Source organism: Gorilla gorilla, chromosome 16 (genome assembly GCF_029281585.2).
Source record: "Gorilla gorilla gorilla isolate KB3781 chromosome 16, NHGRI_mGorGor1-v2.1_pri, whole genome shotgun sequence".
In the NCBI taxonomy this organism is placed as follows: domain Eukaryota; kingdom Metazoa; phylum Chordata; class Mammalia; order Primates; family Hominidae; genus Gorilla; species Gorilla gorilla.
The window spans coordinates 77,197,353-77,224,651 of record NC_073240.2 but is presented as its reverse complement, the minus strand read 5'-3'; the positions used below and the strand labels follow the sequence as shown (position 1 = coordinate 77,224,651).

The following is a 27,299-nucleotide window of genomic DNA, read 5'->3' as shown; positions in this document are numbered from 1 at the left end:
CAGGCTGCCAAAGGGTTAAATATTTGTAAAGAGTAAAACCTGAGCCTCCGTGGGGTTTTTTTCTTTCTTTTGGGGTTTTTTGTTTTTGTGTGTGCGCGGTTGCCCGGGGGCCTACTGGAGATTCAGTATCTCTCGGTTATTTCCTGCGATCACTAAAGCCAGTTTTCAAGAAAACAAGTCGCAGGGGTTTGAAATGTCACACCAAGTGACCTGGGCACGGCATATCCAGGGGCCATTCCCAGCTCCCTCCCACCCGGGCCACCCCCGACCCCCTCCACTTCGGTCTGGAAAGAAAATAAACCAAGGACACGCCAGACTGGTTCTGGGTGGACTTATTTTCCCGGCAGCCGCGCTCCTAGCGGGGGCTCGTTGCGGCCCCTCGGTGTATCGCTTGCAGGTGATGCCAAACGCAGATAAGCAGCCGCCGCCCGGCCCCCGCCTCTGTCTAGACTGTAGAATTAATAAATGCCGCGGATTGATCACGTCGCGCATCCACTCCGGGGACAGCGCGGAGCACGGCCCGTCACGGCCGCCCGCTCTGGCCGGGGCTGGCCTCACTGCTGTGCTGCAGGGCCAGGGGCAGCGCGCGGGGCTTCGAGCCTCACCCAGGGCCGCGGACCGCTGGGGAAGGAAGCGCCGGGAGGGCCGGCGGCGCCGAGCGAGAGTGGGGCTCGGGGCTCGGCAGGCGCCAGGCCAAGGCTGGTTCCGGGAGCGGGGCGCGCCCTCGCCGGCATAACCCTAGGCCGGAGTCCGCCGCTCAGCCGCCACAAGCGCCGCAGGTTTCCCGCCCAAACGGGTCCCGCCTCCCGCCCGCGGGCCTCGGCCGCCAGGTGCCCAGGGGTCGCCAGTAGGGCGCTCCTGCTTCTGGGAGGGCCCTCAGCGCGCATGCGCCCAGCCCCACCCCCTCGGCCGCGCCCAATCCCCACCGGGCCCGCCCCGCCCGCAGCACGCGGAGCCCCGGCAGCCGACGCCAGCCCGACCCCTGAACTGGTCTCTGCCGGCCCTCCCGCCGCGCCAACAGCACAGAGGAGTGGCGTGGCCCCGGGTTATTATTTTTTATTAAGATCAAAATATGAGTCCCACTATGAACTGGCTGTTCTCACAATAAATAACAATAACTTACGTTTGTTTGTTCGGCAAAGGCTCACACACTCTGTCCTCCGTCGAATAACTTAAAACACTTTCAAGGCAAGTCTGGTTTCTACTGTTTCCCAACAATCATGCGCTTTGGGAGTTTGAGTGTCTGTTCCTCTGAGTTATCCCCTTCCTTTTCCCCGCTAGGAGCCCGGGCGAAGCCGCCAGGGAGCGCTGAGCGGGGGCAGGGCGGGGGTCCGCGTGGGCGAGCTCCGGGCCGGCCGAGGTGGGGACACAGGTGGGGCGTGGAGAGACAGAGCGGCGGCCACGCAGAGAGGAGAGGAGAGGGCAGAGCTAACCCTGGTAAGTCCCAAATTCTGGTTTTGAAAAACTAAGAGTCCTCGGAGCAGGGGTCTGCAGTCTGGTGAAAGCAGGTTGCATCCTGGCGCCTTGGGCTGTCCAGACCGTGTCTCTCGGTCCTCTCTCATAAATAACAATAGAATAATTACGAAGGCGAGAGAGCTTTCGGAACTGGAATGGCCTGAGCATGGGTGAGTCTCATGCAGGGAGCATGCGAGGTCCGCGGGCTGGCAGGGAGGGGTCCCCCTCACGTCTCCACGGGACTCGGCACCATACTGTTGGGGGTGTCCGGGAGCTGCGAGGACAGGGAGGTCACGTCGCTGCCGGAGGAGTTGCCTAGGGAGCCGGACTCGGAGAAGGAGACCTGGGGCGGCGGAAACACCGGGAAGAGGCAGGTGAAGACGCACGCGAGCTGGTGCTCCAGGGCCGCGTGCTCCGAGTCGGAAAGTGTCCCTTGGGGACCGGCCGCCAGCTGAGAGCAAGCCCTGCGGAGAAGGAGGCCAGGTCCCCAGGCGCACGAGGGGGGGATTAGGGCGGGGGAGCGGGTTGGTTAATCCTGCGACCTCTCTTGTGAGCACTTTAATCCAGGGAGACCTGGTTTAGGGCGCGTAATGGGCCGAGGTGAGGTTTCAAAGCCCGCCACTGTTCCCCCTCCCCCACCGCCTAGGGCTGTACCCAGCCCCTCAGCCCAAGGCCACCCCCTCCCCTCTCTGCCAGGCTAAGTGGCTAAATCCCCAACCCGCAGAGTCCCGAGGTCGGGGCGGGTAGGGCAGGGCCTCACCAGCTGTTGGAAGGCGGGTTGGTCCAGGTCGCTCTGGAGGGCAAACTCGCTGAGCGCCTTCCACGGCGGCTGGTACGTCTGCACCTCCACTGCGCTGCCCTGCACGGCGTTCTCATGGCGGATGGGACTGCCCGCCACCAGGGGCGTCCCAGTCAGTCCCTGAAGGCTCTGCGGGGCAAGCAGAAGGCAGTAGGTGCTCGAGTTAGGTCTGGCCTTTTCTGCCACCTTTGAGACTGGAGCTCCAGGCCTTGAGTGATTTAGGGTCTGCATTGCTTTGCGGGGAGGCGCACACTCGATCGCATCGGAAGAGCGCTCTTTCTCCACTGGGGATCTGCGGGGGCCGCAAACTTGCCACGATAGGTCAGCCTCGGTGCTGGAAGCCAACCGCCCGGTGAGGAAAGGCAAGACCTGCACTCCCACCTTTCTGCAGCTGCCGACAGAGTGCACAACCCACCAGCCGGACTGGCGGGCGCTGCACACTGCCATGCAGCCTCGGGCTCCGAGCAGCGCCCGGAACCCGCAACGCGGGGCTGCCACTGGGACAAGGAGAAACCCCGATCCCAGACAAAATAGGAAGCCTCAAATCCAAGGGAAGCCTTGCTGTGAAGGTACAGACATACACCATCTGGAGCGCCCAGTTCTCCCTGGATCTCCCAGGGCTCGCCCAGAAAAGGGCACGCAGATACCGCGGCGGAAGCGCAGCCCCCACCCGACTCGAGCCTCCGGCCCCGCGGCCGCTCACCGTCTTGTCGCTGTGCTGCTGCTGCTGCAGCTGCTTCATGAGAATGGATTTCTTCTTGTCCTTGCAGCGCTTGTTCTGGAACCAGACGCGGATGACCCGCGGACTCAGGCCGGTCATCTCCACCAGCTGCTCCTTCATGAGAGCGTCGGGCCGCGGGTTGGCGGCGTAGCAGGTCCGCAGAGTGTGCAGCTGCTTCTCGTTCAGCACAGTCCGCACGCGGGTCGTCTTCTCCGTCTGCTTGTGCACGTGCGGGCGCAACGCGGGCTGCCGGCCCGACCCAGCGTCTGCCAGGACAGGGTGAGGCCAGAGGTTAGCGAGGGGCCGCCACCCACCCGCCCCGAGCCCAACCTCCGGGTGGCCCAGCCCCCCGGGGCCCGATTTCGTTTCTGTTTTATTCTGTTTGTTTCGTTTAATTGTTCGTCTTCCTCTCCATCTGTTCGCCTTACGCGGAGAGAGCTGTGCATTTTCGTTCTTTCTCTCGCTCCCGGGCCGGACTGCCCCGCAGCGATCTCTCCCGAGCTCAAGCAGGGCGCGGGAGCTCGGCGACAGGCCGCTGCGGGGAGGGAGTGGCTGCTCAGGGATGTGCCTCCTCCAGTAGCAGGACCCTCGGAACGAGCGAAGCCCTCCGGAAGAAGTCGGAGTTTCAGAGGAAGAGGAAAGAGGCTTGCCCAGGACTCTGGAGAGGGAAAGGGACCGACGTGGACCCGGGGCGAGGCGCTGCCCAGGGGTCTGGGTGGGAGGTGCGCATATGCCGGGGGCCTACGAGGGCCCTTCCCCTCCTTCAGAGCCCATTTGGACAGGGCCAGGCCACATGTGTAGAAGACTCATCCACGGTTATGGACGGGCCTCCAGGGCTTGCAACAGTTCCTTCCTGCCCGCCCTTGGGCTTCGGCCCCTGTCTCCTTCCTCAAGGCTCCAGGTTCCCCAGCCCAGTGGCCTCCCACCGACCAAGGTGCTGAGCAGCCGCTGGCACTCTCCTCGCTTGGCCCCAGGTTCTCTCCATCCCGGGGAAACAGTGACTGATTCCAGAGCCTGCACCCTGAAGCCCGAAACAAACAAAGGGGAGTCTCTCCGAGATCCCAGATGGGGGTGCACTGAATACCCGCTTGCTCCCATTTCACATCTCCATTTGATCCCGACCCATATATACCGTGGATCTGTACTGCACCATTTCGGTTTATGTTTCCCTCTACGAATTTCTAGGTCTGAACAAATATTTACAAATAGCCCATCCAGCCCAGTTTCCTCTTTCTATAGGGAGGAAGTGAAGATCCAGAGAGGGGAGGAGCGGGGCAAGGCCACACAGCACCCAGAGGCCCAGCCTGGTCTGCGGATCTGTGCTGCAGGCCTATGACTACCTGGGGGAAACTGCCTTGCCTGGGGCGGAGGCACCGCTGTTTCTGTTCAGCCGTACCTGCCCATTATACACTCAGACCCCATCTCTGGGCAGCTGCTGATTAGGACCCAGAATATTCCAGTGACAGTCCACTATGCATTGATACTCCCCCTCCCCCAGAAGAACCGGGCTAAATTGTTCATCAAACTGGGCCTCAAAACAAGATGGCAAAAACCCCTCTTTGTTGGGTTCTTGGCTCCTGGCTGACCAAGCTCCTGCCCAGCTCCCAGTCTGGAGCTGTGTTACTTACACACATACCCCTGGGCAAACCTTCCCCTCTGACAATAACACATATTCCTCCAAGAAATTCCTAACACAAGCCCCAAGACGGACACCACTTAAGATTCCCTGTTGTCATCCACTGTTCTGCTCCTAGCACTGTGCCCTGCATGTTCCTGGTCACGGAGAACACGATTCTGCACAATTCTCCGTGCTCACACACTCATACACACGCAGTTTCTCCCGAGCACACGAGAACACACACAGCCTTGTTCCCAGCACACAGTTCCGCACTGATACACAAAAACACTATCCCGGCAGACGGGACCACACACAACTGACAACTTCTCGTTAGGGACACAAGCATACCCCTACACACACGCACGCACACACCCCCCGCTCACCCCGGCACAGGCCCCGGCGCGCTTACCGGGCAGATGCAGGCCGCGGGCGCCGGGAAGCGGGCCGGGGCTGCGCGGGCTGCCGGCCGCGGCGCGCTCGAGTAGGAGGCCGTGGTCGGCGCGGCAGAGCAGCTCGTGCTCCCGCAGCGAGAACTCGTCCCCAGGCAGCAGCTGGCGGCTGCACACGGAGCAGCGGAAGCACTCGATGTGGTACACGCTGTCCCGCGCCCTCATCACCAGGTCGCTGCTGCTGAAGCCCACCTGGCACTTGGCGCACTTGATGCCGAACAGCCTGCGGGCCCAAGGTGCCGCGGTGTCAGCGCTGGGCCTGCGGCCGCCCTCATCTCCCTGGCTGCTACGGCTCCGGCGCGCGCCCAGGACACTTTGTGGCCACCAGGAGACTGCGGTGACCCGCCTGCGGGCATTCCCGGGCCCGGGGGAGCGCTGCGGCACCCGTGCGGGATGCGGATGGCCTTCTCCCTGGGCAGGGCCGGGGCGCGCGGGCAGGCCGCCATCCCCAGTCCCGGCCCCGGCGCGCGGTGGCCCAGCCCGCGTTCCCGCCGGCCTCACCTGACATAGTCCCGCTTGCAGTAGGTCTTCCCGTCTCTCACGAAGCACGTGCACGTCTCGTCCAGGTACTGGCTGCACTCGGCACACTTGAGGCAGGCCGCGTGCCACTCGAGGTCGGGCGACACCCGCAGGATAAACTGGTCGTGGATCTGACTCCCGCAGCCCACGCACATGGCCGTCCCGGGCTTCTCTGCCGGGGAAGGGCGCGGGGCCGCGTCAGGCCTGACTGCCCGGACCCAGGCCGGCCTCGGCCACTCCAGCCCCAACCCAACCCGCTCGCTCTCTTGCTCTTTCTTTCAAGACTTGCGACCATAAGGAAAGATGATGAGCTCTCTAAAGGTCCAGAGCATGGGAAACGAAAAACCAGTATCTTGTGGATTGCTGAAGGTTTCTTCTGTCCCCCACCCCCAAATATTTCGCTATTACATTCATTAATCACAGTCGTTTTGTTGACGTGTCTTGAAACTAAACGCAAACACGAAACTAAGAAGAGAGTAAATACACAGGCACTGCGGACGCCTGGATATCAACACCTAACGGTGCTGTCCTGGCATTTCCGCTCACACACTCCCACTCACAGCGGCTGCCTCCTATCCCAACACAGACACATCGTCTTTCGGCAGTCCCCGCTCATCCTCTCAGACATTTCTTAGTTTAAATATCCCAGAGCAAGCGAAAGAAAGCTTCCTAGCTTTGAAAAACCGAAAGGCAAACAAACAACAACCAAAAAAAAAAACAAAACCCCACATCCCTAAATCAAACCTAATTGCCTTTGCGCAAAACAGAAGCAGATTTCGCAGCCCGAAGTCATCCTAGCCGGCTTGAGAAATAGTGTTTACTTATAAAATAAAACAACAGGATTCCCAAAGATAAGCAGTCCTGCAGGAGACATGCATTCGTTTTTCCTCTCCTAAACTATTCTGACAAATAGAAGCCACTTGTAGAATCCACTAAACATTTTTCTGCATTAGAAATTTTGCATATTAAGCATACACACACACCCCACCCCACACACACACAGAAATACTTACTCTTGGAATGATCACCCATAGCACCCAGAAAAGGATAATGAAAAATAATATCCACCATGCAGAAAAAGAGATGTGCGCAAAGTGTGCGGCCAGGGGCAGAAGGACGAGGGTCGCGCGCCCGGCCTCGGCTCTTTGCTAACTAACTCCTACTGCCCCGCGGAGTTGAAGGAGCGATTCCGCACCAGCCCGCACGCAGCATGACGTCAACACGCACTAGCCCCGGGCCGGAGCTGGGGGCGGGACCTGTGGCGTCACGAAGCTTCCCCAGAACCGCCGGGGATGCGGGGGAGGTGATGGGGATCCAGGGGCTGATGGGCGGGGTGGGTTGGGTTGGAGGCTGGGGGTGAAGGGAGATTGGCTGGGAGGAAGTGGGCCAACCCTGATTGGCCCGGAGTGAACAATGGAGTGCAGCCCCCCCACCTCCGAAACCTACAAGGATCCTCTCTCATGCCCCGGGCCTGGCAATCTGGACTGGACTTTGCGTCACCGCCGAGGTGGCTCCGCGGCCGTTACAACTCTGAGCTTCCTCTTGGACTTTCGGGGCGGTTTTCCCAGGCGCGCTGGAGCTGGGTGATGGATACCTGAGGGTGGAGGTGGCTCTCCTTTAAGAGCTCCCTTCTTATATAAATTTAAAAAAAAAATTAAACCCACTGTCAGGACGAGAGAGCCGAGGACAAGGGGGATCCGTTTGGACGTGACCGTCATCGTCCAGCTGGTCACCTTTCTCCTCTCATGTGCCTTTGTTCTTCGGGTCCAAGCTAGAGAGAGGGTAGAGAATGACCACCTGGGTTCTGATAAACTCTATTTAGACTTTCCTATCCACACACACTGTAGAAAACTTCAGATTGGGGCATTAAGTGGGTTGAGCCAGAACCCAGATCCAAAAGCGCTCACCCGGGACTGGGACGGGTCCTGACTCCATCCTTGCTGCTGCTGCCGCTGCTGCTGCCCCTCCTCCCTCTCCTCCTCCACCACCACCCTCCTCCTCCTGCTCCACTTCCTTTTTTTGTTGTTTTGTTTTGCTTTTAATTTGTTGCTGTTGTTGTTTTAAATGTAACATGGACTTCCCCGCCCCCTCATTTTTCCCCCATCCAAATGGCATAGCTCCTTTTAGGAACACTGCTGGGGTCGATTGCGTGTCCAACTTCCAAAATAAAAGATTTTTCTAAACTCTTGTCCTTCATTCACAAACCCACTGCAATGCAAATAATCAGAAACGAACGTAAGGCGCTGGGTAATTTACAGTGGTATCTGCGAGGCGGCGGCTCGTTGGTCCTGAGAAAATCTGAGAGCTCTGAGCAGAGTCCAGGCATTCTTTCAAAGAAATCGCTGTGGGTTTTGTTTGAAAGGGTTCAAAGACCGGCCCATGAATTATAAATAACATTTATCCAACCATGGTGTCTGTTCTTGTTTTCCCATTAAAAGGAGTACCAAGAACTTGGTGTGCGCCTGGGTGGGGCGCGAGGTGAAACGCCTGCAGATAAAGTGTCTCCACCGCCATTCCAGACCCTGCCCAGACCTTCGGGCTTGTGGGCCTGAGGGCGCGGTCGCTACTGCCGTTCTACTAAGAGCATGAGGTTGGTTGGCCTCGAAACGGATGCAGCCAAGGGCGCAGGCCGAGGCTTTGCAGAAGGCTAGGGCGAGGCCCCGAGTGCACGCTAACGTTATTCGACCATGGTCCACGGTGAATGTTCCTCACCGGCCCCGCGCTGGGGCGAGCGCTTTAAGCCTCGTCCAGTAGCGTCCGGCTTTTGACCTCCGCCTCCACCTTTAGGAGGTCTAGTCTTCTCACCGGTCCGGCTTTTTTTTTTTTTTTTGAGATAGACTTTTGCTGTGCCGCCCAGGCTGGAGTGTAATGGTGCGATCTCGGCTCACTGCAACCTCCGCCTCCCGGGTTCAAGCGATTCTCCTGCCTCAGCCTCCTGAGTAGCTGAGATTGCAGGCGAGCGCCACCACGCCCCGCTAATTTTTGTATTTTTAGTAGAAACCGGGTTTCACCATGTTGGTCAGGCTGGTCTCGAACTCCTGACCTCGTGATCCGCCCACCTCGGCTTCCCACAGTGCTGGGATTACAGGCGTGAGCCACCGCGCCCGGCCACCGGACCGGCTCTTGTTACAGTTTACCACCCGTTGGCCAATAGGCCATTTCTTGCGTCTTTAGTCAACAGTCCCCCAAAGAGCGCTCACCCTGAGTGTGTGCGGGCGGGTCAGGGGTTGGGGAATGCTGCGTTTGAATGAATGTGTTTATGTAAATGGGGGACAAGAGCGAGGGGGTGGGTATCTGTGCCTGAGGCTGTGCCAGGACACCTGTGTGACCTCAGGCATCTTATTTTAATTCTCCTTCCCTCAGTTTCCTCATCTGTAAAATGGGGGTATAATAATTGTAGCTATCTCTATTACATAATAATTAAATAAACTGTTCTCTGGAAAGGGCTTAGAGCAATACCTAGCACAGAGTAAGTGCTCCATATGTGTTAATTATGACAGTTATGACTGTGGCTGTATCTTTACGTTGGGAGCCTCTGCCCACCCTGCCTGCATGTGTCTGGATGGGGAGGGGAGGTCTAAGTATGTCTCAGTGTGTGTCATCTGATGATTTCTTTGTGTATTTCGATGTGTGCTTGCTGTGTGTGTGTCTGCCATGTAGATGGGGTTTGGAGATGTGTGGTCTGTGCATAGACTTTGTGTACAGGTTATATCTGTGAATGTGGGTGCACAGTCAGAACTGGGAGGGGACTCTTGGTGTGTGTGTCTGCATGTGGAGTGAGGAGGTGCGTCTGGCCCAATGGCCCTACCCTCAGGTGACCCTGGACTAGGCCTGGCTCCCAGCACCTACTAGCTCTTGCTCGCCAGGCCAGGAGCAAGCAAATCTATAATTCAGGGGTTCAGACAGCTGGCCAGGAGGGAGCCCCAGGCTGGAATCGTAGGCCCAGCTTTTAACCCTCTCCTGCCCAGAGAAACTCTTCCTTCCCGTCCAGAAAAACCTGTCTTTGAAACTTCACTAGGGAGGTGGGGCTTGGAGAGGGTCACCCCTCCTGGGATGCTAGGAAGCCAGGTCAAAACAAATATTTGTTCAGGGCCACCATGTGCAAAGTCCTTGTTGTTAGCCTATTAGGTCTTAAAAGTAATGCCATGTGGTGGGTAGTATTGGGCCCCTCCAATCCTCGAGGAACCTGAGGCTCAGAGAGGGGAAGTTACTGCCTCAGGTCACAGGTTAAATCATTGCTGGCATTGAACCCAGGTCTATCTGGCTCCATCTTGCTTGCTTTTTTCACTGTGCCATTGAAGAGCCACATGAGTGTATCTCCATCATTCACCCATTTCACATCTCTGGAGCTGTAAAACCAGGGATCCATTTCAAAATCACTCCATGTGTGACTTCTGGTCACAGCCACCCCTGAGAGACCAGCACTGACATGGGAGAAGAAAACACCTGCACCTGCTGGACACGGCCACGGGCAACATTGATGTGGCCCTACCCTGGTTCTCTGCCTCCTGGCTGCTCCCTTCTCAGGTATGGAGGGACCACACACTCTCCATATCCCAGGCTGGCATGCAGGAGACCTGGGTGCCTCCTATCCTGGGTCTTAGAGCACTTTTTCCTTATCAGAAATGGCAGCTTGAGCTCCATAGCTATGCTTTATCCCATAAAACTAGCCTGTACTGGGGGGAGTTCAGAAGCACAGAGAAGTCTCCCTGATTATTTTCTCCCCAAAACCTCCTCTACCACATCACTTACAAAGGCACAGCCCCATGCACAATGTCCAGCCAACACAGAGGAAGCTGTTGCTAGTGTGGGAGCATCAGTCCTACTGTGAATATCAGAAAGGAAACTGAGGCCTGGTGACCTGTTACCCAGCATGTGATGGAGATGGAGCCAGAAGCCAGGTCCCCTGACCCAGGCCAGACCTCTTCCTGCTGGAGTCCCTCTGGATGAACTTCTGCTGTCCAGGGCTGAGACCTTGCTGCCCAGCTTAAGTCACTGGACCAGGCTTCTCCTCTTGCTCCAGCCTCCATACCCCTCCATTCTACTTCTGCCCCACTCCCAAAGGCTTTTACTCTTCTCCAAAGGTAGTTGGAGATGTTGAATACAGCAGGCCAGAGACAGCCTCAGCATCCACATCTTCACCCACCACATGCATCTGAGAACTTGCTTTTGGGATAGGGATGGAGCACCATGTTTCAAAGAAGAAACTAAGGCCTGGGGGCAGGAAGAAACTTGGCAAGTCAAGGTCAGGCTTCAGGCTTCCTGACATCCAAGACCCATGCTCTCTCCCCAGCCTTGCCTGCCTCCCCAACCCCAGATTCCCTTTGAGCAAACAGGTACCCACAGGCACTGCTGGGCCCCTCCCCCTCCTTCCTGAGCCCCCTTCTCTCTTCCCTAAGTTACTGAGCACATGCTGTAGCTGGGGCTCTGGGCTAAGCAGCCGTGTGAGGTCTCATTAAAGTGCCCACCAATCTCCTGAGCAGGAATGGCCACATAATTTGCAGATCCCATTGCAAAATAAAAATGCACGACCCTTTGTTTAAAAAATTATTAAGAATTTCAGGCCGGGCGCGATGGCTCACACCTGTAATCCCAGCACTTTGGGAGGCCAAGGTGGGCAGATCACGAGGTCAGGAGATCGAGACCATCCTGGCTAACATGGTGAAACCCTGTCTCTACTAAAAATACAAAAAAATTAGCCGGGCGTGGTGGTGGGCGCCTGTAGTCCCAGCTACTCGGGAGGCTGAGGCAGGAGAATGGCATGAATCTGGGAGGCGGAGCTTGCAGTGAGCCGAGATTGCGCCACTGCACTCCAGCCTGGGCAACACAGCGAGACTCCGTCTCAAAAAAAAAAAAAAAAAAAGGGAGGGGGGAGGGATAGCATTAGGAGATATACCTAATGTTAAATGACGAGTTAATGGGTGCCGCACACCAACATGGCACATGTATACGTATGTAACTAACCTGCACGTTGTGCACATGTACCCTAAAACTTAAAGTATAATTTAAAAAAAGTTTGAGTATTTATGTATGTGTATGTGCATGTACATGCACAGAAAAAAATCTTGAAATATAATCATCAAAATTTTCAAAAAAAAAAAATTTCAATGGCCAGGGGCGGTGGCTCACACCCATTATCCCAGCACTTTGGGAGGCCGAGGCAGGTGGATCAATTGAGGTCAGGAGTTTGAGACCAGCCTGGCCAACATGGCAAAACCCTGTCTGTACTAAAAATACAAAATTTAGCCAGGTGTGGTGGCGCATGCCTGTAGTCCCAGCTACTCGGGAAGCTAAGGCATGAATCACTTGAACCCGGGAGGCAGAGGTTGCAGTGACCCAAGATCGTGCCACTGAACTCCAGCCTCAGTGACAGAGAGAGACTCTGTCTCAAAAATAAAAATAAAAATAAAAATTCAAGACAGCAATGGCAGAGCATCAAATCAAGTGTGTCTTAGCCCTCCATGCACAGGGTTTCTGTGAAGTTGGCCCTGCCTCTGAGGCAGGTCCTAATACATCTTTCAGCCACTGAGAAATAAATAAACTAATATCCTTCACAAGTTAACACAACTAGTAAAGACATAGGAGTGCGACTGAGACTCAATCCCACACCCCACAGCTGTCCATGAGACTCAGACCCACACCCCACAGCTGTCCATGAGACTGGTTATGAACCTGTGGTACTTGAGTGTGTCCAGATGGGAATAGTTTTGTTTGTTACCTGTTTATCATGGACATATGCCAAGATGATTCTGTATTAAAACCAACCAACCCATAATCTATAGTACTCTTGTCCTGAGGGGATCAATGGGGAGTAGCCAGTGGGGAGGAGATAAAAAGACCACATGGGGTCATTACACGAGGAGGAGAAAAATTAACCCTTTAAAAATATATATAGAGAGAGCTGGATGCAGTGACTCCCTCCTGCAATCCCAGCACTTTGTGAGGCCAAGGTGGGTGGATTGCCTGAGCTCAGGAATTCAAGACCAGCCAGGGCAACATGGTGAAACCCCATCTCTACCAAAATATAAACAATTAGCCAGGCGTGGTGGTGCACACCTGTAATCCTAGCTACTCAGGAGGCTCAGGCAGGAGAATCACTTAAACCCAGGAGGTGGAGGTTGCAGTGAGCCAAGATAGCATCATTTCACTACAGCCTGGGTGACAGAGGGAGACTCCGTCTCAAAATATATAAATATAAATATATATAAATATATATATATATATATATATATATATATATATATATGTATATACGGAGGCTGTCATTTCTTTCCAAATCACATTCTGAGGGTAGCCCAGGGATACCCTCCCAGGCCCAGATCTTAGGAAGGGATGAGGCCATGGGAAGGAGCTGTGCCCAGTGGCTTTGGGGGAAAGCTGCATTTTCCTCATCTTTCCAGAAGGGGGAACCCAGGCTGGCTAGCGTGGCCTGGGAGTGGTTCTGAGCAGTTTGGCCAAAGGCACTGGCATATTCCCAGCCATGGGGCTTACCTTCTAGTGTTCTGCTTTCTTCTAGAAGTACTTCTCTTCTTGCCGAGATCCAGGTCCTGGGCAAAATGACAAAGAAAGGGAAGGAAGGAGGGACAGACTGAGCTCTAAAGGGAATGGATTCCCTGAAGCAGGACTGGGCGCCTTTTTTGCAGAGAGGCCAGCCTCTTGCCAAATGGGACAGGTTTGCAGCAGAGGCCCTGGATGGACGAGTGCCCTTCACTGAGACAGGCAGTAGTAGAGATGGGAAAGATGAGGCAGGGAGGTGCAGGTCGGCACTGTGAAGAGGCTGCAGTAGAGCCATGACCTGGAGCTACCATAGGACACAAAGCGGGGGTGGTGCACAGAGCAGGGTGAGGAGCCTGTGGTGTCTCTTCCAAGCCTTGGAGGATGAGCTGGATTCTTCTAGACACAAAAGGAGCAGGAAGATCTCCTAGGAAGAGGGAACGGTCTGGCAGACAGAAGGAGGCAGTGTGTGAACCAAGTGCTTTTGGGGGAAAACGTGGGCAGCTAGGAGAGGCTGGAGCCAGAGGTGACTATGGGCAGTGGCACAAGCAGAGTCATGGAGACTGGGAGAACCCATAGCCACCCCAGGCAAGCCCACATGGCCGGACGGTCAGGGAGGAAGGAGCAGGTGCGAAAGACAGAAAGGGATATTTGGGTGAGCATGGGAAGCTCAAGTGCCACGCTGAGGAGCTTGGAGGTGATTCTCTTGGAAAAGGGGAAATCTCCCATTGCCTGGCTGAAGAGATTTAGGTGGGGAAATGGACGAACACAGCTATGCCGGGGAAAGAGGAACACTTAGATGTGACAAGCAAGACAAGCAACAACAAAGACATGTGTCAGGAGGGCCGGGAGGAGATGGGACCGAGGAGGATGGTGTGCATGTTGACTTGACAAGTGGCTCCCCTCTCTTCCCCAGAAATGGGCAGGACAGGGGCAAGGCTGGTTTGGGGAAGGGTGTGAATGGGTGATAAATTAATCTCAACCATTGACATGGGGTGAAGGAAGAATTTCTATTTGTAATCCTGAGGATGGTGGAAAAGAATACCCCTTACTTGTGACTTACAGATATTGTTAAATATATTGAAAAATACATATGGGTTGACATCCAGTTAGCAAGATTCCAGGGAACAATGCTGCTTTGTGAATTGTACCATCCCAGAGTGGGAGTGACTTCAGGTTTTTCGTTGTGCTCCAATGCTCCAGCACCTGCGAGTCAGTAACCATGAGCGTGGCATCAGAACTGTCATGACCCATGTGCTCCTTGCATGTCTCTTTAGTAGTACTTCTAGATTCAAATTTTCCCAGCAGGAAAACTGAATATTGTAATAAGCTCCTCTGTCCTGCACAGATGTGTGTGGATTTAGGTTTTGCAGACTTTGTGGGCTGGTTACATCCCCTTTATCAGTCAGAGATGCTTGTCTTTATGATATTAAAACAAATGAAAAACGCCTTATCATATGTTCTCAAACATGAGATTATCTCTTCATAAAGTTATTGTCCTTTTAAAGGCTTTTAAGGATGCCATTTATTCTCTCCAACATGTACTCTTAAGAAGCTAAATGTGTGTTTTTTTTCTTATAACAAGGACGAATCATTCTTGTTCTAGTTTGTCTATTCATCACCTTGCAACAACTCTAACAAAAGTCCATCAAGAAACCATTTCTCAAAAGAATCTCCAGCAGATCTTCTTTCACTGGGAAACATCTCCTGGAGGTTAGAGTTACCGGTAAATTCCAAAAATAGATAATAAATGAGATAATAGAATCTGGGTTGTCACCTCTTGTCCAGTGGGATTATCCGATGTCTAATCATGGACAGATTGTGATTTATGTGATTGTAGATGGGGCATTAATCCGATTCAGGAGGGAATCCAGTCAGATTTTCATCTGCTCCGAATGTGTAATTGGTTTGGAGGCAGGAGAAAAGCAGCTTGTACCAGATTTTGCCGCATCACTGTGATGAGGTCTATTTTGATCAGCTTGAGTTATGGACAATATAAATTATTTATAGCAGCTTTAGACATGCCTTATACTTGTAAAGACCTTCAGAACAAAGTAATAATGCTCCTCTTGCTGTTGGAGGAACGAATCTTATTCAGCTAAATGCCGGTGCCCACAGCTTATAAAAATCAAGAGGGAGAAAAGATTGATGGCCTGTCGGTCCATCACCAAATACTGACCAAACATTACAAGAGTCAAGAGGTTGAGCGAGGCCCAGGAGAGGAGGCCAACTGCTGTATGAAGAATGGTCCTGGCCCTCAAGGGGTTTCACTCTGGTTGGGAAGATAAGACCCAGATTCAGGAAAGCACAGGCAACCACAGAAAGCAGTAGGTGGGGAGGAGAATTCCTCATGAACTAGACAAGCTTCCTGAAGGACATGGAGTTGGAGTTGGGTCTTAAAAGGTGAGAAGTCTTGAAATGTGGCCTGTGTAGGAGGAGGGAGAGTGCTGGGAGCAAAGGCAGGAATGCAGGCATGCTGTGGACACAGGGAGGACCCTGGGTTGGAGTGGAGGGTAAGGGAAGGTGCTGTCATTTGCTAAGCAACCGCTATGTGCTGGGTGCTGGCTGGGACTGCATTTACCTCATTCAGTCTTCTCATTATCAGCAGAGTGCTTTTGGCTAAAAGATAGTGCTGCTAAAAGTGGCATTAGGCTGGAGTAGTGACTCACGCTCGTAATCCCAGAACTTTGGGAGGCCAAGGCAGGTGGATCACTTAAGGCCAGGAGTGTGAGACCAGCCTGGCCAACATGCAAAACCCTACCTTTACTTAAAAAAAAAAAAAAAAAAAAATTAGCAGGGCACAGTGGTACATGCCTGTGGTCCCAACCACTTGGGAGGCAGAGTCAGGAGAATCGCTTGAACCTGGGAGGTGGAGGTTGCAGTGAGCTGAGATGGCGCCACTGCACTCCAGCCTGGATGACAGAGAGAGACTCTGACTCCAAAAAAAAAAAAAGAAAAAGAAAAAAAATAGTGGCATTAACCAGGAATGAGTTGGCTCAAACAACAAGCATAGAGGTAGGGCAGCCCCAGAGATGAATGACTCAGTGACCCAGTGATATCAACAGGTCCTTTTTGTTTTTCTGCTCTACTGTCCACAGATGCAGTCTCATTTTAAGGATGGTTCTTGTGGTCACGAAACGGCTGCCAAAATACCCAGGACCATATGCTCCCTTGGAGAAGCTGGCTTCTTTTCAGAATCCCCCAGGAAACCTCTTTTCTGTTCCATTAGCCCAAATTGGCTTAGATGTGCCGTTTCTGAGCCATCACTGGCAAAGAATTTGGGATTCTCTTATTGGTTTAGACCAGTCAGCACAGGTACATGCACTCCACCAGTAGGTGCTAATAAATGTTCAAGAACTGGTTCTCTGTGGCCGGGTACAGTGGCTCATGCCTCTAATCCCAGCACTTTGGGAGGCTGAGACGGGTGGATCATTTGAGGTCAGGAGTTTGAGACCAGCCTGGCCAACATGGTGAAACCCTGTCTCTACTAAAAACACAAAAATTAGCTGGGCATTGTGGTGCACGCCTTTAATCCCAGCTACTCGGGAGGCTGAAACAGGAGAATTGCTTGAACCCTGGAGGCGGAGGTTGCAGCGAGCAGAGATCATGCCACTGCACTTGGCCTGGGTGACAGACCAAGATGCCGTCTTGGAAAAAAAAAAAAGAAAAAGGAAAAAAAATGCAATGGCTGGTCGGGCATGGTGGCTCACACCTGTAATCCCAGCACTTTGCAAGGCCAAGGTGGGGGTGGATCACTTGAGTCCGGGGGTTCAAGACCAGCCTGGGCAACATGGCAAAACCCCATCTCTTAAAAAAATACAAAAATTAGCCACCACAAAAAATAGCCTGGCATGGTGGTGCACACCTGCAGTCCCACCTACTTGGGAAGCTGAGGCAGGAGGATAGCTTGAGCCCGGGAGGCGGAAGTACAGTGAGCTGAGATCACACCACTGCACTCCAGCCTGGGTGACAGAGACTCTGTCTCAAAAAAAAAAACAACAAAAATGAAATGGCAGTTTATTATTTATGACAAAGGGGTTGGTACCCTTACAAGCCTAAATGTGTTAAGAACTCAAATATCAATAGGAAAATTATGAATGCTAATACTAATGGAAAAATGGGCAAGAAGAAAAAATATGATCAACACATAAAAACCTGTAGTTTTGTTAGTTATATTAATTATCTATGCTGCATAACAATTACCACAAACTCAGTAGCTTGAAATAACACCCATTCATTATCTCACAGTTCTATAAATCAGAAGGCTGGGTGGCTTCACCACTTTCTCTGCTCAGGGTGTCACAGGGCAGAAATCGATGTGTTAGCTGGGCTGCATCCTCAGATAGAGGCTTGGCTAGGGAAGGATCTGCTTCCAAGCTCTTTCAGACTGATGGCAGAATTCATTTCCTTGCAGCTTCATTTCATGACAGCTTGCTTCTTTAAGGCCACAGTGAGTTTCCGCTGCTTTGAGTTTCCAATGTCAAGGAGTCCTTTGAAAGGACTCACCTGATTAGGTAAGGCCCACCTAGAATAATATGGTTTTTTGTTAACTCCAAGTCAATTCATTAGCAACTTTTATTACATCTACAAAATCTTTTCACTTTTGGAATATTCTATTCTTGTTTCTAAACAAGTCACAGGCATTCAAGGGGGGGTATTATCCAAAGATGTGACTCATTGGGGGTCACTTCAGGGTGTGTTCACCACATAATAATCAAAGGAAAGCAAATTAAAGCATCGTGAACTGCCATTTTTGGTCTGTCACACTGACAAGGATTTTTTTTAAATCCCAAACCTGAAAATTCCCAGTGTTGGTAGAGTGTGGGAAAGTTGCCCCTTTCATAGCCTGTTACAAGGAGTGTCAAATGATACAACATTCTGAAAAGCAGTTTGGAAAAATTTGCCAAAGCCTTAAAACCCTAATCTCTTTGATTCAGCAAACCTTCTGCTAGAAATTATCCTATGAAAGTACTTACGGATAATATACACAAACATTTAACCACGGGATTCTACACTGAAGCTTTCTTTCTTTCTTTCTTTCTTTTTTTTTTTTTTTTTTTTTTTTGAGACACGGTCTCACTTGATCACCCAGGCTGGAGCGCAGTGGTATGATATTGGCTCACTACAACCTCCACCTCCCAGGTTCAAGGAATTCTCATGCCCCAGTCTCCAGAGGAGCTGGGACTGCAGGTGCATGCCATTACGCCTGGCTAAATTTTGTATTTTTACAAAATACAAAAGATGGGTTTTGCCATGTTGGCCAGGCTGGTCTTGAACTCTTGGCCTCAAGTGATCCACCTGCCTTGGCCTCCCAAGTGGTGGGATTACAGGTGTGAGCCACCTCACCCAGCCTGAAATCTCTTTTCTAAGCACTGAGAACATACCCACGAACAAGAGACATAAATTCCTGCGCTGCCTCATGGAAGAGGAAGGTCTGGGACAATCTGTGAGACCAGGGATGGTATCGATCTCCCCTCCTATCTCTCCAGGGAGCAGAGGAGAGCAAGTTCGGCCCTGAGCTACTGAACCATAAAGTCTTCAGGTGCCCTGGAAAAGCCAGCCACGGGCATTAGAGGGAAGGACAGACATCCAGTGAAACTTCACTTAGTGTCTCTTGGGCACCTGCAGGTGCCTCAGCATCAGAGAAAGTTACGGTGTCCATTTCTGTCCCTGGGTATATTGGAAAGATATGCATGTTTTATTAAGCTCAGAATAATAATTCAATATTTGTATATAAATCTGAAGCTTCACTTCAGCATTAATGAAGGCTAGTGAGATGCAAGGCGAATTTGATAATGTAGGAAAATTCCTTTGCCATTAATCCCATGAATCATACATGTCTCCTCTAAGAGCCTGAAATATGAATATTTTAGTACAAGCGAAATATCAATAAAGTAAAGTCTCACTAACTGGGACAAACCAGAAGTCAGACTACATTAGAAAATATTTTAAACTCAAGGTCACAGTTTTTATAGTACATACATGTCTATATGTAGATTATATTAAACATCCATAAAATTAACAAAGTGTATGAGTCACTGTCAAATAGCTGCTTTCACACAGAGATAAAGAGCCTGGGAATTTAAAAGCTGATTTGTTAGTACGCCTACAGATGCAGCTAATGTCTGAAAGAACAGTTTTGGAAAATAAATAAAACCACCCATGCACAACTGTGGATACCTTCAATTTGCTAGTATATCTTTTTCTCACAGACGATTATAATGGCTGTCTTCATTCCAGTTGGGATCCTTAATGTAAGTTTCAGCTTCTAAACTACAAACTGTAGAGTTCACCAACTTGTAATTGTCACATTTTGCAGGGCAGAGGAATCCCCTACTTTCCCAAGTGTGAATTACTTGGATTATGTCAGTACCTTAAATTAGCAAGGACTCTTTTCGTTCTTCAACTTTTATTTTAGATTTGGGGTAGGTACACTGCAGTTTTGTTACATGGGTATATTGCTTGATGCTGAGGTTTGGGGTACAACTGATCCAATCACCCAGGTAGTGAACACAGTACCTACCCAACAGTTGTTCAACCCTTCCTTCCCGCCCTCCCTGCCCCTTAGTAGTCCACAATGTCTATTGTTGCCATCTTTATGAAGGACTCCTTTTTAAATTAAATTTTTTTTTTTTGAGACACAGTCTCGCTCTGTTGCCCAGGCTGGATGGAGTGCAGTGGTGCGATCACAGCTCACTGCAGCCTCAGCCTCTCAGGCTCAAGCGGTCCTCCCACCTCTTGAGCTCCCAAGTAGCTGAAACCACAGGTGCACATCACTACACCTGGAGGATTTTTGTATTTTCTGTAGAGACAGGGTTTTGCCCTGTTGCCCAGGCTGCTCTCAAGCTCCTGGGTTCAAGTGATCCACCCCTCTCAGCCTCCTGAGTAGCTGGGACCACAGGTGCTCGCCTCACTGTGTTGCCCAGGCTGGTAACTACTGAGTGAGGTTATGAAAGACTGCAGCTTTGGCCAGGTGCAGTGGCTCACGCCTATAATCCCAGCACTTTGGGAGGCCGAGGCGGGTGGATCACGAGGTCAGGAGATTGAGACCATCCTAGCTAACACGGTGAAACCCCGTTTCTACTAAAAATAGAAAAATTAGCCGGGCGTTGTGGTGGGCACCTGTGGTCACAGCTGCTCGGAAGGCAAAGAGCTGAGATTGCGCCGCTGCACTCTAGCCTGGGTGACAGAGCGAGATTCTGTCTCAAAAAAAAGAAAGAAAGAAAGAGAGAAAGACTGCAGCTTTATCCCGGTCTCCTCACTCCCCACCCCGTTTCTATCTTTCTCTCTGAAAGAAGCCGTATGGAGAGATCCATGTGGTACAGAATTAAAGCCTCCTGCCACAGCCACATGTGTGAGCTTGGAATGAGACCTCCTGTCTCACTCGAGTCCTCAGAGACCACAGCCCTGGCTGATGTTTTCAATGCAACCTCATGAGAGACCGCAAGCCAGAACCACCCAGCTAAACTACTCCATGAATCCTGACCCTCACAAACTGTGTATGATAATAAATGTTTCAAGCTGCTAAACTTGAGGGGTAATTTGTTACACAGCAATAGATAACTAGTAAAACATACAATCCCACACATTTCTCACCTAAACCCTGTGAGAGACCAGGCACAGTGGCTCTCGCCTGTAATCCCAACATTTTGGGAGGCCAAGGCGGGCAGATTGCTTGAGGCCACGAGTTCGAGACCAGCCTGGCCAATGTGGCGAAATCCTGTCTCTACCAAAAATACAAAAATTAACTGGGCGTGGTGGTGCACACCTGTACTCCTAGCTACTTGGGAGGCTGAGGCATGAGAATTGCTTGAACCCAGGATACAGAGGTTGCAGTGACCCAAGATCATGCCACTGCACTCCAGCCTGGGTGACAGAGCAAGACTAGGTCTAAAAAAAACAAACAACATAAAAACTCTATAAAGAAGGTATTAGCCTCACTCTTTTTTTTTTCTTTTTTGTTTTTTCTTTTTTTTGTTTGTTGGTTTTTTGTTTTTTTGTTTACGAGACAGGGTCTGGCTCTGCCACCCAGGCTGGAGTGCAGTGGTATGATCATAGCTCAGTGTAGCCTCGGCTTCCCGGGCTCAAGTGATTCTCCCACCTCAGCCTCCTGAGTAGCTGGGACTACAGGTGCACGCCACCAAACCCAGCTAATTTTGTATTTTTTGTAGAGATGGGGTTTCGCCATGTTGCCCAGGCTAGTCTCGAACTCCGGAGCTCAGTCAATCCACCCACCTCTACTTCCCACAGTGCTGCTATTATAGACGTGAGCCACCACACCCAGCCTAGCCTCACTTCCCAATGAAGACACAGAAGATTAGTGAGATTAAGGAACCGTTATAAAACTTCTCGGTTTAACACAGAAAAAACTGGATACAAACCCAGGTCAGGCGCCTGATATCTCTGAAAAAACAAAATAATCACACTTCTCTTGCTCAAATAATCTTACCGTTAAAGTCTGTCACTCTGTTATCATTTGGGAGTTCAACATCTGGTAATAATAAGAGTAGTGATTATTAAAAATATACCATGGGAAGCTGTTTGCGCAACCCATAAATGTTCAAGGTTTCACGGTCATGATTTTCAAATAGAGAAATGACAACATGCGGGAAGGGAAGAGATAACTTGAAAGGAGAATCGGAAAGGGGCACAGTCAAAATCATCTGCGGTTATTTTTAGCACAAAGAAAGAACTCCTGTTGGCAGACATTGCTAAAAAGGTAGGTCCATTTTCATCGGTGGTATTTAGAAAGGCACAATGTCATTGCAAAATAATTGCTTATTAAGAACACAAACGGGCCTTGAAAATATGAAGCAGGTTTTAGAAATACAGACCCATTTCTACATGGCCCATACAGAAATAGCAGAAGGGACCACCCAGAAGCAGCGCCCTGGGGTCCGATCTCCATCAGCTTCCAAACGGTTAGTAGCAACAGCGGGTCTTTGGAAGCTACACGCAGCTTCCAAACACATCCCTGCACTTCCCCGCCTATTCAGAAGTTCTGGAGCCACTACAGAAAGCAGTGTAATTCGAGCCATGCAGATGGATAACAGAATTGCAGGGTGTTGAGCACGTTAAATTAGGTGTACAGCAGCAGTTTTCACTCACGGAATCCTGAAATGCTTGTGGGTCAAGGCTGGTGTGTGAGACACGTTACAAGGCCTTTGTAATTATTAACAGTTAAGGCACTGCCTTTTCAAATGATTTATCTTTTGTTTTTAAAGACAATGTAAAAGAGAGGACTTATCATAACATCCCTCACCCTCACAGGATATGTGTATCTTGTGTACCCGTTTTATTGCGATAAAATAAATAAATAACATACATCCTATGCAATATACCCATTTAAAGTGTATAATTCAATGACTTTTAGCATATTTACAGAGTTGCGTCACCATCACCACAATCAATTTTGGGACGTTTTCATCATGTCCAAAAGAAAGCCCATGCCCATTAGCAGTCACTCCCCATCCCTCAGTCCATCCTCCCAGCCCAAAGCACCACTCATCTACTTTCTGTGTCTATAGATTTGCCTATTCCAGATATTTCCCAAAAATGGAATTAATACAATATGTTGTCTTTTGTGACTGGATTCTTTCACTTATGTTGTTTTCAGGGTTCATCTATGTGGTAGCATGCATCAGTAGTTCATTCCTTCTTATTACTGAATTAAAATATTCTGTTTTATGAATATAACACATTTTGCTTATCTATTCATCAGTTGCTAGACATTTGGGTTATTTTAACTTTTTGGCTATTGTGGATAATGTTGCTGTGGATATTTGGGGTTTTCATTGTTGTTGTTGTTGTTTTTGAGAGGGAGTCTCACTCTGTCGCTCAGGCTGGAGTGCAGTGGCATGATCTCGGATCACTGCAACCTCTGCCTCCCGAGTTCAAGCGATTCTCCTTCCTCAGCCTCCTGAGTAGCTTGGATTACAGGCACACACCACCATACCTGGTTAATTTTTGTATTTTTAGTAGAGATAGGGTTCTGCTATGTTGTCCAGGCTGGTCTCGAACTTACGGGTTCAAGTGATCCGCCCACCTTGACCTCCCAAAGTGCTGGGATTACATGCGTGAGCCACCACGCCCAGCCTGCTATGGACATTTGTGTGCAAGTTTTAATGGGACATATATTTTCAATTCTCTTAGATGTATACCTAGGAGTGGAATTGCTGAGTCATATGCTAACTCTATGTTTAACATTTTGAAGAACTGCCAGACTGTTTACCAAACCAGCCACACCATTTATGTGGGTTCCGCAGTAATGTATGAGGGTACCAATTTCTATACATCCTCGACAATACTTTGCTGGGAGACGGGGTGATAGGGGTGTGATGGCTAAAGAGGCAGAGGTTTCTTTCTGAGGTGATGAAAACATTCTCAAACATTGTGATGATGGTCATACAACTTTGTGAATATACTAAAAATCATTGATTTATATAAATTAAATGGGTAGCTTCTATGGCTTGTGAATTATATCTCAGTAAAGATTATTTAAAACAATCAAACAAAAGCAGCAAATGCCAGAGGGGTGAGGAATGGGGAGAGAGAAGTGCAGGCCAATCTGAGGTTTCATAAGTGCATCTGCTCATCCGGTCATCCACTCATTCATTTGTTCATTCATGAAGTATGCATTGAGTACCTGCAGGTACCAGACATTGTTCTAGGTGCCAGGGATACAACAGTGAATAGAACAAAGTCCAAGTCCTTGCTCTGAAAAATTAAACATAGTAAGGGAATGGAAGAAATATGGAAGGTGGTCAGGAAAAGCCCATCCCAGGGGGTATAGTAGTATTGAAGCTAAGACCTGAATGAAGAGTGGCAGCAAACCATGTAAAAGATCTGGACCAAAAGCTTTCTAAACAGAAAGAACAGCAAGTGCAAAGGCCCTCAAGGCACGAGCATGCTTTTTTTTTTCTTTTGGCAGGGTCTCACTCTATTACCCAAGCTGGAGTGCAGTGGCACAATCCTAGCTCACTGTAACCCTGAACTCCTGGGCTCCAGCGATCCTCCCACCTCACCTTCCCGAATAGCTAGGACCACAGGTGCACACTACCATGCCTGGCTAATTTTTTGTAGGGATGGGGTTTCGCCATGTTGGCCAGACAGGTCTCTAACTCCGGGCTTCAAGTGATCCTCCCACCTCAGCCTCCCAAAGTGCTGGGATTATAGGCATGAACCATCACACCTGGCCTAATATTATTTTAATTTTTTGAGCCATAGTCTCGCTCTGTCACTTAGGCTGGAGTGCAGTGGCGTGATCTCGGCTCACTGCAACCTCTGCCTCCCGGGTTCAAGTGATGCACCTGCCTCAGGCTCCCGAGTGGCTGAGATTACAGGCAAGCGCCACCACGTCTGGCTAATTTTTGTATTTTTAGTAGACATGGGATTTTGCCATGTGACCTCAAGTGATCCATCAACCTCGGCCTCCCTAAGTGTTGGGATTACAGGCATGAGCCACCATGCCCAGCCTGATATTCTAAATACATCACATAAGAATATATGTTGTATTTTGGCTGGTGGCAGTCACTCACACCTGTAATACTAGCACTTTGGGAGGCCGAGGTGGGTGGATCACTTGAGGTCACATGGTGAAACCCCGTCTCTACTAAAAATACAAAAAATTAGCTGGGTATGTTGGCATGCACCTGTAATCCCAGCTACTCAGGGGGCTGAGGCATGAGAATTGCTTGAATCTGGGAGGCGGTGGTTGCAGTGAGCCGAGATCATGCTACTGCACTCCAGCCTGGGTGACAGAGCGAGACTCTGTCTCAAAAAAACAAAAAGAACATATATTCCATTTTAAATTTTCTAAGTTTTTTGGATGGTTGTTTTCCTGTGAGCTGGAAATACTGTGGTGAGTGCTTAGTCTGCCAACAAATATCATATTCTTTTAGCGTAGCTATACTGTTATTGCATAAAAAAACACAATTAAAAACAGAATACTTCACATTCCACTGGATTATTGTTCAGGCCTGCATATCAGCCCAGCTACTGCTTCTGCCCAGTTCTGCTGTCTCATCCCTCACACAGGTGTGGCTCCTAAGGGCACCCCCTAACTATCATGATGTATTCTGAACTTGTCTCGATCTTGCATCCAGGAGAAAGCAGGAGTGTGGGAGTGGTTGAGAAAACAGGTGGTAAGATGGGGGTTTGGAGCTGCATTACTCTTTACCAGACTGGCACTGAGGACCCAAACCCTGCTGGTAGCTGGAACAAGCCTTTGGCATAAGGTGATATCCAATCCTTAAGACTTGCACTAGTGGCAAATTGGGATGGGATGCTTGTGGAAGGGAATATGGGGGAAATAGTAAAGACAATGACATTGGGTGGCAATTGCTAAGCTCCATGCCCTTGATAAAAAATTACAAAGGAGTAGGAATGATTAACAGGCAATTGAGAACCATGTATAAAAGCTAGAGGACCTCCTTGACAGCACACAATGAGGCAAACTTCAAGGTTCTAACCTTCAAGGATCATTATTCCTCTTTATCTCACTAGTATTGTCCCTCCAGGAACCAGACGGAACCTGGAAGATGACAGTAGACTATCACAAACCCACAGAAGTAGTAGCCCTATTGCTGCCACCACACTGGTTTTGGTATCTTTGCTAGAGCAGATTAACACAGCCCCAGGTACATTTTATGTGGACATTGATTTGGTGAATTGGTTCTCTTCTAGCGCTAGGAGAAAAGTGGATCAGTAACAGTATGCATTCACATGGAACAAACAAGAGTCTACAATCACAGTTTTGCCCCAGGGCTATGTTAACTTTCAGCATCTATCAATCACAATACAGCCTGAAGAGGTCTGGACCATCTGGACATACTGTAGAACATCGCATTGATCTTTTACATCAATGACATTACACTGATTCAGCTGGGTGGAAAAAAGTGGATAGCACATTAGAGACCTTGGAGAATGACAACACAGGCCCCTGCAGTACTGGAGCAAGGCCATGCCATCTGCAGCAGAGACTTACGTGCCTTTTGGGAAAAACTTCTGGTGTGCTACTGGCCTGATCATAGACATCAAGTGACCACATTCTAGAGGGTAGGAGATAAATCCTGCAAAGATTCAGGGGTCTCCCACATAAGATGTTTAGGGGTCCAGAGTTAGGGCATTCCAGGATATCTCATCCAAAGAAAAAGATAAATTATTGCATCTTGCACCTCCCACCATGTAGAAAGAAGTGTTAAGGCCTGATAGGCCTCTTTGGGTTCTGGACTCAGTATATTCCACATCTGGAAATACTGCTCCAACCCATGCCATCAGTGCAGGTGACATAAAAGGCTCCCAGCATTAAGTGGAGCTCAGAGCATAAAAAGGTCATACAGCAGGTCCAGGCAGTCTGCTACTTGGTCATTTGTGCTTCCATAGACGGTGTTAGTGTTAGTGGTAGGAAAAGATGCTGTGTGGAGTTGATGACAAGCTCTACTGGGAGAATGACAACACAGCCCCCTGCAGTATTGGAGCAAGGCCATGCCATCTGCAGTGGAGACTTATGTGCCTTTTGAGAAAAACTCCTGGTGTGCTACTGGCCTGATCATAGACACCAAGTGACCATATGCCAGGAATTACCCATCATGAGCTGGGTTCCGCCAAAGCCACCGAGTCACAATACCAGGCAGTCAGTAGCAATGCATCCTAGGATGGAACTGGTACATCTGGGACTTAAAATAAGTAAGACCAGAAGGTACAAGCAAGTTCCATGAGCTGGCAGCCTAGACCCCCATGAACACTACTACATCCACACACCTCCCCTGGTGCACCTGCACCCTTCTGGTTGTAGGTAGGATCCTTTATGACCAGCTGACAAGAGGAGGAAAAATCCTATACTTGGTCAATGGAGGGTCTGCTCAGTATGTGAGTTCAAGCTGAAAATAGATGGCAGTTGCACTATAGCCCCACTTAGGGACAGCCTTGAAAGACAATGGTGAAGAAAAATCTCCATGGGCAGAGCTTCAGGAGGTGCACTTGGCCATCCGCTCTTCCTGCACAGAGAGGCATCTCAAGCATAGAATATCTATGTACTCAGTGGCAGTGAGGAATGGCCTACCTGGCTAGCCAGGGCCCTGGAAGAAGAAAGGTTGGAATGGAAGATGGGGGACAGGGAGGTCTGGGGTAGGGGCATGAGGATAGGTGTCTGGAGTGGGCACCAAGTATGAAGATGTTTGTTACATGTTAACACCCACCAGAAACCATCCACCATTGAAAAGCCACCATGTAACTAAGAGGACA

The 27,299-nt window shown here is 50.3% G+C and overlaps 1 protein-coding gene across 1 annotated transcript; it reads right to left on the bottom strand.

The window, feature by feature from the left end:
- Positions 1-1,040: 1,040 nt before the first annotated feature.
- On the bottom strand, positions 1,041-6,743 carry ISL2 (ISL LIM homeobox 2). The gene is made up of 6 exons (XM_004056571.5): positions 6,575-6,743; positions 5,544-5,733; positions 5,003-5,265; positions 2,958-3,241; positions 2,216-2,383; positions 1,041-1,798 (listed from the first exon to the last, which is right to left on the bottom strand). The coding sequence occupies exons 1-6, from the start codon at positions 6,630-6,632 to the stop codon at positions 1,682-1,684; spliced, it is 1,080 nt and encodes a 359-aa protein (XP_004056619.1). The 5' UTR covers positions 6,633-6,743; the 3' UTR covers positions 1,041-1,681.
- Between the last annotated feature and the right edge of the window lie 20,556 nt (positions 6,744-27,299).

Excerpts from the sequence above, each read along its gene's own strand:
- ISL2 (XM_004056571.5), bottom strand. The coding sequence starts at position 6,632 with ATGGTGGATATTATTTTTCATTATCCTTTTCTGGGTGCTATGGGTGAT. Across the intron at positions 5,266-5,543 it reads TGCAAGCGGGACTATGTCAG|GCTGTTCGGCATCAAGTGCG; the intron begins GTGAGGCCGGCG and ends TTGGGCCCGCAG. Across the intron at positions 1,799-2,215 it reads AACCCGCCTTCCAACAGCTG|GTCTCCTTCTCCGAGTCCGG; the intron begins GTGAGGCCCTGC and ends CCGCCGCCCCAG.